Raw genomic sequence first — 13671 nt, 5'->3', positions numbered from 1 at the left:
CACATGGATGTTCCTAACACAATGGAAAATGCTTACTGGTTTTTGATGATTAAAATAAACCTAGGACAAGGCATGAAAGATCACTACTGTAGTTGCAGAATAGAATGTAAGCATAAACTTTGTTAAAGTAACTCTAAAGGTTTGTGACAACATCACTGACATTTAGTGAAAATCATTAATACAAAAATCTAAAAATAATAGCTTAGCCATAAGAAACATACTTGGTTCTCTCTCTCTCTTTTTTTTTTTTTTTTGAGACAGTCTTGCTTTGTCACTGAGGCTGGAGTGCAGTAGCACTATCTCAGCTCACTGCAACCTCCACATCCTAGGCTAAAGAGATCCTCCCACCTAAGCCACCCAAGTAGCTGGGACTACAGGCGCACACCACCATGACTAGGTCATTTAAAAAGATTTTTTTGTAGTTATGAGGTCTCACTGTATTGCCCAGTTTGGTCTAAAACTCCTGGACTCAAGCAATCCTCCCACCTCGGCCTCCCAAAGTGCTGGGATTACAGGTGTGAGTCACCACTCCTGGGGTTAACAAACATACTTCAAAAATGCATTGCTAAATACAGAGGGGAAAAAAGGGAAATCAAGGGCTCAGAAACTGAGGAAAACTGAAAAACAAATTCGCATTTTTTTAAATTTTATTTTTTATTTATTTTTTTGAGACAGAGTGTCGCTTTTGTTGCCCAGACTGGAGTGCAATGGCGCCATCTGGCTCACCGCAACCTCCACCTCCCAAGTTCAAGCAATTCTCCTGCCTCAGCCTCCCGAGTAGCTGAGATTACAGGCATGCGCCACCACACCTGGCCAATTTTTGTATTTTTAGTAGAGACGGGGTGTCTCCATGTTGGTCAGGTTGGTCTCGAACTCTTGACCTCAGGTGATCCGCCCGCCTCGGAACTCCCAAAGTGCTAGGATTACAGGCGTAAGCCACCATGCCCAGCCCCAAATTTGCATTTCTGATGCTCTCAGGAGGGACAGATGATAGGCCTTACAACTTGAAACCCCTACATGAAGGAGTCAAAACTTACAAAGTAGTACACTTAAAAAGGAAGGTAAGGAAAAGTCATCCCAGTGGAAAAGAGAAGGAAACTTCAACAAGGAAATATCTGATCTGTGTGGCCTTTGAATTCAAACTCAGGTTCACTCCTCACACCATATTTGGGGTTCAGATTTTCATGATCCATACTGTCTGTGAACCTCTAAACTTAAAAATACAAAACTCATCCAGAACTATGCCACTATAAGGACTCTTGACAGAAGTAAATGCAAAGCTGAATCTGGAAGGATACTCTCATTGCCCATGTAAACTAAAAATAAATTCCCCCAACCCTCAACTGACTGAACGGACTCTCTTGACCACAGAGATCACAGAGAAACTGGAAAAAACTGAGTTCTTGGCCTTGGCAGAAAAGAAGGCTAGATACACCTCATCATATCTCTCCATCCCCTGCTTTTGGAGTTCAGGCGAAACTGACCAGCATTAATGTTAAAACAGCAATTATAGGGCCTAACAGAATGGACTCTTTGTGACAATAAGATACCAAATTATAAACAGGACCTAAGGCTAAGCCAGACCAGGGTTAACTCACACACCCCTACAGGTCACTCTAACCCAGTATATTGGCTAGCAGACTTTCTTATCTTAAAAGATTCCCTTCTGATGAGTCCAAATTTTTAAACAAGGCTTTACTCTTTCAACCAACTGCAAATTAAAAGAATCTCACCTCTGAATCCACCTGTAATCTGTAAGTGTCCACTTCAAGATATTCCGTGTCTTTTCAGTCTGAACCAACATGTATCTTCCAAGTATTTATTGATATTGTAACTCCTGCCTCCCTAAAACTGTAATCCAACTGTAGTGGACACATTTCCTTGGGACCTCTCGAGACTGTTTCCCAGATCATGGTCACTCATACTGTCTCAGAATAAACCTCTGTAAAATATTTTACAGAGTTGGATTTTTCCATTAACACCTATGCCAGTAGTTCTCAAACCTTTGCATGTTTCAGAAACACCAGACTGCTGGCCCCACTCCCCAGTCTCTAATTCAGAAAGTCTGACTAGGGTCCGTGAACTGTCATTTCTACCATTATCCCAGGTGATGATGCTTGGATAATTTAGATTTTGAATTCTCCTGGTGAGTTCTTTCCCTCCTCTCCTTGTTGATTCTGGGCCAGTGGACCAACTTTTCAAAGTACCAAGTGTTGACAACTTAAATTCCTAAGATGTTGATTCAAATCTGGTATAAGTACTATCTCTATTATTTCATAATATAGAATGTTGTACAGATACTACAGTAGAGAACACTGCTACAAATTTAAGGATCAAGGGAGGTAAAAGAGGTCATAAAGGGAGGAAGGAAGGAAAGGCAGGTTTTATACTTAGCATTAAAGGTGATTTAAAAAAAAGTCTAGGAGTACACCTCTATAACACTTTTATTTTTTTAAATAAAAATAAAAAATCATTTTTATTTAAAAAAAATCATTAAGAGAAGTGAAATCAACCTGAGGCAGGCATAAGAATGCATTCCATAATTCCAGATGAACGAGTCATAAGTCATTCAAGGCTAAAGAAAAACAATCTTATATGTTATATATATTTGGGTTTATATATATCAGCAAGTCTTAGAGATAATAGAAGATACTGATCCAGACAAACTCTTCCCAAAACAGAAACAGGTTCCAAATTCTACTCAGTAACTACAATGTGCCTCTAATGGCAACTACTAGTGAGCCCTAAGGACTTCCTTCCCAAAGCAGCAAAGAGGCAACTTATGCAGGAGAATGGAATTTCTCAAGAACCTGGTCCTCTTTCCAATCATCATTCAGAAGGAATACTCTTGGCCTTAGACTTACAAATAAGCACAGCATGATTTAAGATCAATTCTCCTTTAAACTCCCAGACGTTCTCTACTTGTCTTAATTATCTTTAACAAAAGATGAAGTTTCTTATTCCACAACGAAGGAAAAACAGTTAAATGCCAAGGGCTCAGGAAGAGCAAACTCTCACTAAATTTATTTTTATTTTATTATTATTATTTTTTTAAGACGGGGTTTCACCATGTTGATCAGGCTGGTTTTGAACTCCTGACCTCAGGTGATCCGCCCGCCTTGGCCTCCAAAGTGCTTGGATTACAGGCGTGAGCCACCACGCCCAGCTCACTAAATTTCATTCATTTTAAATATATGTGAAAACACTTAGAAATTAACACTCTATATAAGCAACTTGTTACTAAAAAATAAGACAAGATCCTTTTTTGTTTTGCAGAAGATGTATATAAAAGCTAAGGAAAACAGAAAATAATTTTATATCTGGATTACACAATGGTTTACAAAATGACTCTACATATTACTTCATTTTATTCTCCAGACGCTGAAGTTTTTATTTTTAAACTATGTCCACATAATATGCAAAATGTGTTTCTATTAGTGAAACTGAAACTTTTTAAGGTAGTTCAGTAAACATACTGCCCTGAAACTACACAATGTACAGTCTTATTTCACTTGAGACTTTCAGTTGCTGTATCGCTTACACTCCTCAGATCAAAATTTTGCAATGAAATCCAATCTCTCAACCAGACAACTAATATATTCTCCTGAAATGTTATTTTACTTGTAGACATAGAAGAAAAAGAGGCTTTGAATATTGTTTTCAAAAGTTACCATAAACATACAGAAACAAAGTAAGAATTTTGCTTTTTGATATGATCCAAGTATGTGTTTTTTCCATAAAAATACAAAGAAATTAAGTTTGATATGCAGTGACTGCTCAGAAAAGCACTCAAGTAGTGTAACATATCGCAATCACGTCATAATGATGTGATTACTAATAGTAATATGGTATTTTCCTATCATTGGCTATAACTGCTAAAAGCCACTTTGTTTATAGTTCCACCAAAACACAGCAACTATAAACAAAGTGGCTTCCTAAGTCTAAGGAGGCCTGCATGGCTAGTATTTGAGTAACAGACTGGTGACGTTATGTAATAGATTTTTCGTAATTCCTAATTACACAAAACATCACTGGTTCACGAAAACTAATTTAGCTTGATGCTACAATTGTAGTTCCCACTATATTTCTACCAGAGTACTAGATTCTACTCATCATGTATCTGTAACTGTAATAATTTTAAGCTGTAATTGTGGAAAAGAGGCTAAAAAATCTTATATATAAACATGACATCAGTGAAAACAGAAGAGATACTAAAACAACCTGAAATCAAGAGATCCTTTGAGAGACACCCCACCTGGAGGTATTCTGTAAACAGCTGAAGCTCAGAGGGTAGGAATATAAATTTAGGAGTTTGGTATATAGATAGATCATAGTTAATGAAGCTGCAGACATAGACAAAATTGCCCCTCGAATTTTATGTAATGAAAACAAGGTCCAATACTGAACACTAAGAAACGCCAACATTTAATGCTGGGTAGTTGATAGTAGAGGAGGGTGGAGTATAATGGAAGCCAGTAGAAAGAGGTTTCAAGGAGGCAGGATGATGGTGATGCAAGATGAGGACTGAAAAATATCCACCACATATATTAGGTGAGAGTGAAAGTAACTGCAGTTTTTGTACTGTTGGAATTTGCCGTTTGATATTGGAATACATTCTTAAATAAATGTGGTTATGTTATATATCATTTTAGTGGGTATTTCTCACTTTATGCTCTTTATTAATGACTTATTACTTGCTATTTATATTTATTTCAGACTATGGAAATGATGTTAGAAAAAAAGCAAATTCAAGCTATTTTCTTTTTTTTTTGACGGAGTCTCGCTCTGTCACTGCTTTCTTATTCGAGTTCAAGATGGGTCGTAAAGAAGCAGAGACAACTTGCAACATCAACAATGCAACTGGCCTAGGAACTGCTAACTAATGTACAGTGCAGTGGTGGTTCATGAAGTTTTGCAAAGGAGACGAGAGCCTTGAAGATGAGGAGTGTAGTGGCCGGCCATCAGAAGTTAACAATGACCAACTGATAGCAGTCATCAAAGTTGCACACGAGAAGCTACCAAAAAACTCAAAAAGTCAACTATTTTATGGTATGGTGGGTTGGCATTTGAAGCAAATTGGAAAAGTGAAAAAGCTTGGTGAGTGGGTGCCTCATGAGCTAACAGAAAATTTAAAAAATTCATCATTTTGAAGTGTCATCTTCTCTTATTCTACACAAGAACAAGGAGCCATTTCTTGATCAGATTGTGATTTGAGACAAAATGTGGATTTTTTATGACAACCAGTGATGACCAGCTCAGTGGTGGACCAAGAAGCAGCTCCAAAGCACTTAGCAAAGCCAAACTTGTACCAACAAGAGGTCACAGTCACTGTTTGGTGGTCTGTAGCTGGTCTGATCCACTACAGCTTTTTTTTTTTTTTTGAGACGAACTTTCGCTCGTCATCTGCACCACCCCCACCACCACGCCCAGCTAATTTTTCTATTTTTAGTAGAGACGAGGTTTCACCATGTTGGTCAGGCTGGTCTCAAACTCCTGACCTCAGGTGATCCACTTGTCTTGATCTCCCAAAGTGCTGCGATTACCAGCATGAGCCACCGAGCCCAGCCACTACAGCTTTCTGAATCCCTGCAAAACCATTACATCTGAGAAGTATGCTCAGCAAATTGATGAGATGCACGGAAAACTGCAATGCCTGCAGCTAGCACTGATCAACAGAAAGGGCCCAATTTTTCTTTGTGACGTGAATTCTTGGCACGTCGCACAACCAAAGCTTCAAAAGTTAAACCAACTGGGTTACAAAGCTTTGCCTCACCCATCATATTCATCTGATCTCTAGCCGATCGACCACCAATTCTTCAAGCAACTCCACAACCAACTTTTTGCTGCAAAAAGGCTTCTCTACTAAAATACAAAAATTAGCTGGGTGTGATGGTGTGTGCCTATAATCCCAGCTACTTGGGAGGGTGAGGCAGGAGAGTCGCCACTGCACTCCAACCTGGATGACAAGAGTGAAACGCTGTCTCAAAAAAAAAAAAAAAAAGAAAAAGAAAAAGAAAAAAGAAAGCTGTAGTGGATCAGACCAGCAGCAGACCACCAAACAGTGACTGTGACCTCTTTCTGGTGCAAGTTGGGCTTTGGGAAGTGCCAGGAAAAGGCTTCTACAACCAGGAGGATGTACAAAATACTTTCCAAGAGTTCATCCAATCCTAAAGCAGGGATTTTTATGCTACTAGAACAAACATATATATCATTGGTAAATATGTGTTGATTGCAATGGTCCCCATTTTGATTAATAAAGATATGTTTGAGACTTGTTATGATGATTTAAAATTCATGGTCTGAAACCAGAATTACTTTTGCACCAATCTAATACCAACATAGAGGTCCCTAACAGAGCTATTTCTTTCTAATATGATTTGCTATCTCTTATGGCATATTCTCCCCTTAAGACAATTTTCGGAAAAGTTTGTCCCCCCTCTTTTATATTCAATAATCTTTGGCATGAATTTAAAAATAATTCTGAAAGTTCTAAAAACAAAATTCTGCTGATATTTTGGCTGCAGATTTCATTAAGTCTACAAATTTGCTAGAGTACAGATATTTTTACAATAATTTGTTTTCTCTTTCAGAAATGTAGCATTTTTCTCCATGTGTACAAATTTTCAAATTTTCATTCACCTAATTGAACTGTAGTAAATTTGTCAGAGGTGTTTGAACCAGAGTGCCTCCATATTGAACAGGGGCTTGGTAAAATAAGATTGAGACCTACTTGGCTGCATTCCCAGTAAGTTAGGCATTCTAAGTCACAGGATGAGACAGACCAAGATGGCGATGAGAGTGCTCTCTGGTCATCCTCACTACTACACTCTCAACAGCACCATGACAGTTTACAAATGTCATAGCAATGTCAGGAAGTTGCCCAATATGGTCTATTTTTATTTTTTTGAGAGTGAGTCTTGCTCTGTTACCCAGGTTAGAATGCAGTGGTACTATCTAAGCTCACTGCAGTCTCTGCCTCCCAGATTCAAGTGATTCTTGTGCCTCAGCCTCTCAAGTAGCTGGAACTACAGGTGTGTACCACCATACCTGGTTAATTTTTATATTTTTAATAGAGACGGGGTTTTGCCATGTTGGTCAGGCTGGTAACGAACTCCTGACCTCAAGTGATCAGGCTGCCTCGGGCCTTCCGAAATGCTAGGATTACTAGGACTAAAAAGGGGAGGCATGAATAATCCACCCCTTGTTTAGCACATAATCAAGAAATAACCATAAAATGGGCAACCAGCAGGCCTCAGGGCTGCTCTGGCTAGGGGGTAGCTATTATTTATTCCTTTACTTTCTTAATAAACTTGCTTTCACTTTATTCCATGGATTCACCTTGAATTCTTTCTGGTGTAAGATCTAAGAACCCTCTCCTGGGATGGGGACCCCTTTCTGTTACCAAATTTACTGCGAAAAGGCCTCTCTACTAAAAATACAAAAATTAGCTGGGTGTATAAAAGTTATAACACAGCTGTCATTAAGATACCACAAACACCCCTGAAATTAATGGTTGTGCCAGATATGAAATTTTCTCACCATGTACTTAATTACTTTTTCAAAGCTTATTATGTTCAATCACAACCACTGAATCCATTGATAGTACAGACATGGCTAATTTTAAAACTTTAAGATTGTGGTTGACAGCAAAGAGACATGAGGGAATTTTGGGAGGTGATAAGACTGTTTTATCATTCATTGTGGTGGTGACTCCACATCTGTATACATTTACCAAAACTCACAGACCTATATGCTAAATACTTAACTTTACGTTAAATATACCTTAATTTAAAAATGTTTAAAATATTATATGAAGCCTTAAGATTCTAATTTTAAATATGAGTTTTTATAGAGATGCAAATAAGCCTACACTTATACCTATTCTGTGGGCAATGAGTACACAAAGCCATCACTTTTACAGAACCACTAAAATACCTCCCAAATGTGCACCGGGAAGCACATACAAGAATATTCCCGGAAGCACTGCTTGTAATAACAGTAAAAAAACAGGAAACTACCCAAACGTCAAGCAAAAAGAAAAGAGATAAGCTGCAGTATATTCATATAATGGAAAACTAAAAACAAGATAAATCAAGTATACAGGCAGATGCACTTAAATGGATGAATTTCAAAAAAGTATACAATGTGTGACATCATTTATACTAAGTTCAGAAACAAGCAAAATTAAACAGTATAACATCAAGAAGTATTTTATATGGTAAAACCATATAGAAAAGCAAAAGGATACTGAACAGAGATGTACCTGAGGCACAAGCATGGAATATTAACACGGAGGGTCATATGGGGGCTTCAAAAGTATTGCTAATGGCTGGTTTCTTACACTAGATGGTGTTTTATTATTATGTAGGTGTCTGCTTTAGTGTTTTATTATTATATAGGTGTCTGCTTTATATTTTCTAAATTGCACATATGAACTCTTTCACAAATTACAACAAATTAAACTCTTTCACAAATTAAAGCATGCAAATTTTTTTTTTTTTTTTTTTTTTTTTTTTTTTTTTTTTTTGAGACGGAGTCTCGCTCTTGTTACCCAGGCTGGAGTGCAATGGCGCGATCTCGGCTCACCGCAACCTCCGCCTCCTGGGTTCAGGCAATTCTCCTGCCTCAGCCTCCTGAGTAGCTGGGATTACAGGCACGCGCCACCGTGCCCAGCTAATTTTTTTGTATTAATAGAGACGGGGTTTCACAATGTTGACCGGGATGGTCTCGATCTCTTGACCTCGTGATCCACCCGCCTCGGCCTCCCAAAGTGCTGGGATTACAGGCTTGAGCCACCGCGCCCGGCCGCAAAATTTTTTAAAAAAACAAATTTTGGCAATTAAAGTCTTTACTAGGAGCAATACAAAACAAGCAAATATAAGAAGCAAAATGTAGAAGTTTTTAATAAACAAGGACAATGACAGAATTGATAAATAATATAGATGACTGACAAAAAAAGCTCAAAAACAGGATGAATTTTTTTGTTGATAAAGATTGGTGATAGAACAATAGTAAGAATCCAGGAAGAGTAGCAACACATTTTTTCTCCTCTATGGCCACCTTACTAGCCACACACCCAACTCCTCATGCTTGGTGAGGGGTTTGGAGGGGATCAATTAACTTCTTTACCCCTAGAGAAGGCTGATGTCCTCAGACAAGACAGGCATTTTACCTAAGATAAGGAAGCAGAGAGGGTGCCTAAAGAAAAAGATGAAAACATAGGTAAATCTGTTTAAAACAGATTATTCTAAAAAGAAGGAAAAGTAGAAATAATTGGGAGATAAGGTACCCAAGAAGAAAGCCAAGAAGAAGAAATCATAACACATTAAGGGAATAACTTTGTGACGCTAGATGGCTAGATAGGTTTTTCTTTGCGTGTGGTAACAAGTTTTTAAGGATAAGAAGCATAACTGGAACTAACAAATTATACCTTATTTAAAAGGTGTCAACTAGTTGAAGGTATCAGTATCTCAAAGGGGTTGTGAGAAAAGATCTACTTAGCTTCATGTTGAACAGCAGTAGGGTAGTAACTGTAATTGGGCAAAGAAAACTTCTAGTTTCCCCCCAAAGTTCACTGAGCACTTAAGGTTCAAGGAAAGTAAGACTTAAGTTAAATTAAGACTATTAAATAAAAATTTAACAATACATTTCATCTTTCTGCAACACTCAAGTGCAATTGGCTCTAACTTTATTGTTCTGTTTTCATAACATGAGTTTAACTTTTGCATTTGAAATTAAAGTTTTTATTGAGTTATTATCTGAAGACACAAAGGGAGCAATGAGAAAGTATCAAAAGAACCCTTCTTATTGGTGGCAGTAGTAAGGGTATTGAGTCAGTTTCTTCCACATATACACAGTAGACAAGATTCAGCTAAAGTTAGATTTGACCCCCTTCTCTGCCAAATAATTAGATATGTGATTAGGCACCTCACAGAGCTTTTCATAGCCTGTTTCCATATCTTAAAAACCATCAATGACTAGTTCATTGTGAGGGCTAAAAAAGAGTTAATACATGCACAGCAGAGAATCTGGCACAAATTCCAAGAAGGAATACCATACTGAAGAGTCCTAGATCACCAATCCCTCCAAATTTTTTATCTCCAACTTTATGTGTCACAAGCATTCACTTTCAAACAAACAGAAAATGAGCTGGCTCTATCCAAAAGTTTCACCCTTGATAATCAATTATTTCACTATCTCAGGTTTATACACATTGGCCCACAATCCTACCACTCAGAAGCAACTGTAACAGTGCTTCTGACTGTTAAAGTTCTTCTGTACTGTGCTTCTGACTGTTCTTGTGGTAACAGTGTTACTGACATCCATTAGTAAAACATGCTTCTCTAGGAAGATGGATGACAGTGTGGTACCCAGCGATTTCTATGGGCAGATCCCAGTAATTTTGTTAATTATCTAATGAGTTTTAATCCATTTACACACCTTATTTTCATGTTTTCGTTTTACATTTTAAAAAAAATTAGCTCACACTTTTTTCCCCACAGGTTAAAAAAAAAAAAAAAGACAAGTAACCATATTTTCTCTCAGAAATATGCGTTACTATCAAACTCTGGGTGCCAAGCAAGTAACCAGTGAACATCTTATATGCTTCCATTTTTCCTTTCCCACACAACATCATATATTCTATACTATCTTCTACTTTCCTATAGAACTTGACCTATTAGGACAAGTGATTTAAGACCAAAAGATCAAAACACAAGAATATTAAGTAGTCAAATAATTAACAGTGGCTGAATAGCTCAAGAAGACAAACATTCATCAGAAAAGCTGGCTGAAAAAATATTCAAGTCCTCTAAGAAGAATATTTATTTCCACATACAACAGAAAAACAAGGAGACGATATTGCGTAATTTGTTTCAAGCCTTCTAGAAATACCCTAGAATGTGACTTTCAGCCCTATGTAGGGAAAGGGTAAATATATAAGAACCTGGAAGAAAGCTTTGAAGGGAGCATCCTCTTGAACGGTAGTGTTCTGATCACTTGGGAGGAGAGGGAACAGGCTCTGAAGTCTCACCCTTTCACAAATCACCTTGTTAGGATGGCCAGGTAGAGATGCTGAATTGGCCCCGGGAGATATCTGGGAAAAAGAGGAAGAAAAGGATAGTTCATGGCTAGCCGCACCAATGTGGAGAATCATGCCTATGAAGGATGGTCTGGATTTTCTAGGTATTTGATGATTCTGCTAGCAGAGACAGGAAAGAAATTAAAAATTAATTTTAAACATCAAAACATAAGGATGGCAAAGGTTGCCTCTGGCAATGGATCTCTCTTACAGAAACTGTCTCAGGCAAAACAGCGCAGCCCAAGAACACCATGTCCTTCCTGTTTCCCAAATACCTACTGGTAACTTTTTCTGCTGATGTTAATTCTGAAATTCTAAAGGACAGACTTCATGCTAAGAAAACCAAAGGTAAAATTACATATCTTAAGTACAGAAATATAAGTGTTTGCCTGGACCAAGATTAATATTTTTTCTCATTCTGTTTTTTAGTTAACCTTCCAAATAATCATGCAAAGGAAGATGACAGATTTAACAATATTTGTGGCAAATTTTCTATAGCAATCATATGTTTGACTGTGGAAATCTCAGCTCTATTCAACACAAACCTAATGACCTTCCTAAGGAATAAAGGACACAATCCTAAGCACAAAAGTAACACCATGCTTTAAATGCTTTTTTAAATGCTTAATTTGGCCAATGCGGTGGTTCACACCTGCAATCCCAGCACTTTGGGATGTCAAAATAGGAGGATCGCCCCAGTATCTACAAAAATTAGAAAACAAAAAATAAATTTACAAATAAAACGTTTGGCTTGATCATGGGTCAATCCCCTTAAATTTGCATGTAAATACACTTAATCTGTAACGTTAAAAAATCATGAACATAATGTGTTACACTGTGTTGTGACAGTGAATCCTTCTTGGGGGTTAAGGGTCTTGGCCCCTCTTGTCTCTACACTAAAAGTTATGTACCATAACGTGGTCTTCTTTTTAGTTTCATTGCCTCATTCGTTCAGTCTTACATTTAAGTGTCTATTTGGTGACAGGCACTAAACCAAATACAAAGGCATGGTTTTCTATTTTCAAGAAGTATATGCTATAAAAAAGAAAAAATAAATAAATCACTGCATGAAGTAAGTATTATGATAACAGTAGGCACTAGGTGCTATGGAGAAGTTACTGCCAAGAGAGAGCAGTGTAGCCAGAAAACTGCAAAACATTCAATATGGCTAGATAATAAGGAAGCAGCCAGAAACCGATCATAAGATGGAATGTTAATTACATTAATATCCCTGCTGTTAATATATTAATATCCCTACCTTCCTTAGCCTCTTTATAGTATTTGTTCCTAGTTTGCTATAGGCCTGGTAAACAAATAACTGGGCCCACTGGTAAGAGTAAAAATACTTCCAAAGACTCACCTCTAAGTAAAAAACAAAACACTTGAGGACAGGAACTTTAGAATTCATTAGTTTTCTGTATAAAATGTTCTGGTCTCTATACTAGAAATATGAATGAGCAATCCTTTACCACTACGCAGAAGTATGCATTGCTGAATCAAGGTGTATTTACTAACTGACTCCTACAAGCCAAGAATTAGGAAGGATATAGAGAGAGGCCAAATGCAGTGGCTCACACCTGTAATCTCAACCCTTCGAGAGGCCACAGTGGGAGAAGAGCTCAAGTACGGGAACTCAAGACTAGCCTGGGCAACGAAGAGAAAACCCCATCTCTACCCACCCCCCTAAAAAAATAAACAAAAAGTTAGCGTGGCATGGTCGCATAGGGGCATACTCCTATAGTCTCAGCTACTCAGGAGGCTAAGGCAGGAGGTTCACTTGAGCCCAGTAGTTTGAGATTACAGTGAGCCATGACTGCAATACTATACTTCTGCCTGGGCACCACAGTGAGACGGTCTCTTAAAATAAGTAAATGAATTTATCTAATAAGATATAAAGATAAAACATGACTCCTACCCTCAAGAAACTTATTCTAATAATTTTTTTAAACCCAGATGCGAGCAGCCAACTGTAGTATTTAAGTGCCATAAAACAGGCAAAAATTAGAACAGGAGTGAGGAGTTCTGAGTTAATCTAAAGAGTAAGGTTTCATAGAAAAAGGAGTATTTCACATTCCTGACTCAATCTAAGGAGGGCCTTTGCCACTCTCTCAAAATGGTTTATTTTTTTATATAGGAATCTTTTTGCATCCCCTTAAGCTTTCATTTGCTCAATATGTATCCTTTGTAGGACGTTTTCCTAAGGCCATCCTGCCTTCAACTAACATGCCCAAAAAAGTCTTACAAAATTGTTAATCCAAGTAGCTGGCTGGGAAAAGACAAATAGAGATCATGTTTCTTCTCCTCCATTTCTCATTCCTTTGAAATCTTAAGATCTTGATCATCTACAAATGAAAAACTGGCAAACCTGGTCCCTGTGGCCATAATTTTCAAGCATATCCTCTCCTACTCACAAGTTTCCTTTGGTCAGAAGCTCCAGTTGTCTATAAAAAAGGATGGACAAATATAATTGAGAAAAGCTATATTCAAATCCTGTAGTTAAAATAAGTCTGGGACAAAACCATAGATGGGCTTGATTAAAATCAGTTACAATTTTATTTTACTTCTAGGTAAAATAAAATCACACATACATG

The 13671-nt window shown here is 37.6% G+C and overlaps 1 protein-coding gene and 1 long non-coding RNA gene across 14 annotated transcripts in view; one reads left to right on the top strand and one right to left on the bottom strand.

Annotated features, from left to right (window-relative positions):
* The window catches only part of LOC105724619 (uncharacterized), an 88150-nt gene extending 81983 nt beyond the window's left edge, over positions 1-6167 (top strand). Inside the window, exon 9 of the long non-coding RNA XR_001109058.3 lies at positions 4717-6167. This is a non-coding gene — a long non-coding RNA (uncharacterized LOC105724619). The remainder of the gene's footprint in view (positions 1-4716) is intronic.
* RNF38 (ring finger protein 38) overlaps positions 1-13671 on the bottom strand; it is a 141676-nt gene that overhangs the window by 45314 nt on the left and 82691 nt on the right. For 4 of the 13 annotated variants that reach the window (XM_012463369.3, XM_012463370.3, XM_064379995.1 and 1 more), the window contains exon 2: positions 10946-11095. The exons of 7 other annotated variants lie outside the window; for them this stretch is intronic. Coding sequence is in view for 1 of the 6 variants with exons in the window: in XM_064379995.1 (XP_064236065.1) it covers positions 10946-10971 (26 nt within the window). In the remaining 5 variants the exon portion in view is untranslated. The remainder of the gene's footprint in view (positions 1-10945; positions 11096-13671) is intronic. 2 more of the 13 variants (XM_012463381.3, XM_012463382.3) reach the window with 2 other exon arrangements.

The sequence above is a fragment of the Aotus nancymaae genome, unplaced genomic scaffold (assembly GCF_030222135.1).
Source record: "Aotus nancymaae isolate 86718 unplaced genomic scaffold, 86718_ANA_hifiasm-v0.15.2.pri h1tg000003l, whole genome shotgun sequence".
NCBI classification, from domain to species: Eukaryota; Metazoa; Chordata; class Mammalia; order Primates; family Aotidae; genus Aotus; species Aotus nancymaae.
Note: the sequence above shows the minus strand (reverse complement) of the source record. Positions and strands in the feature narration are given on the sequence as shown.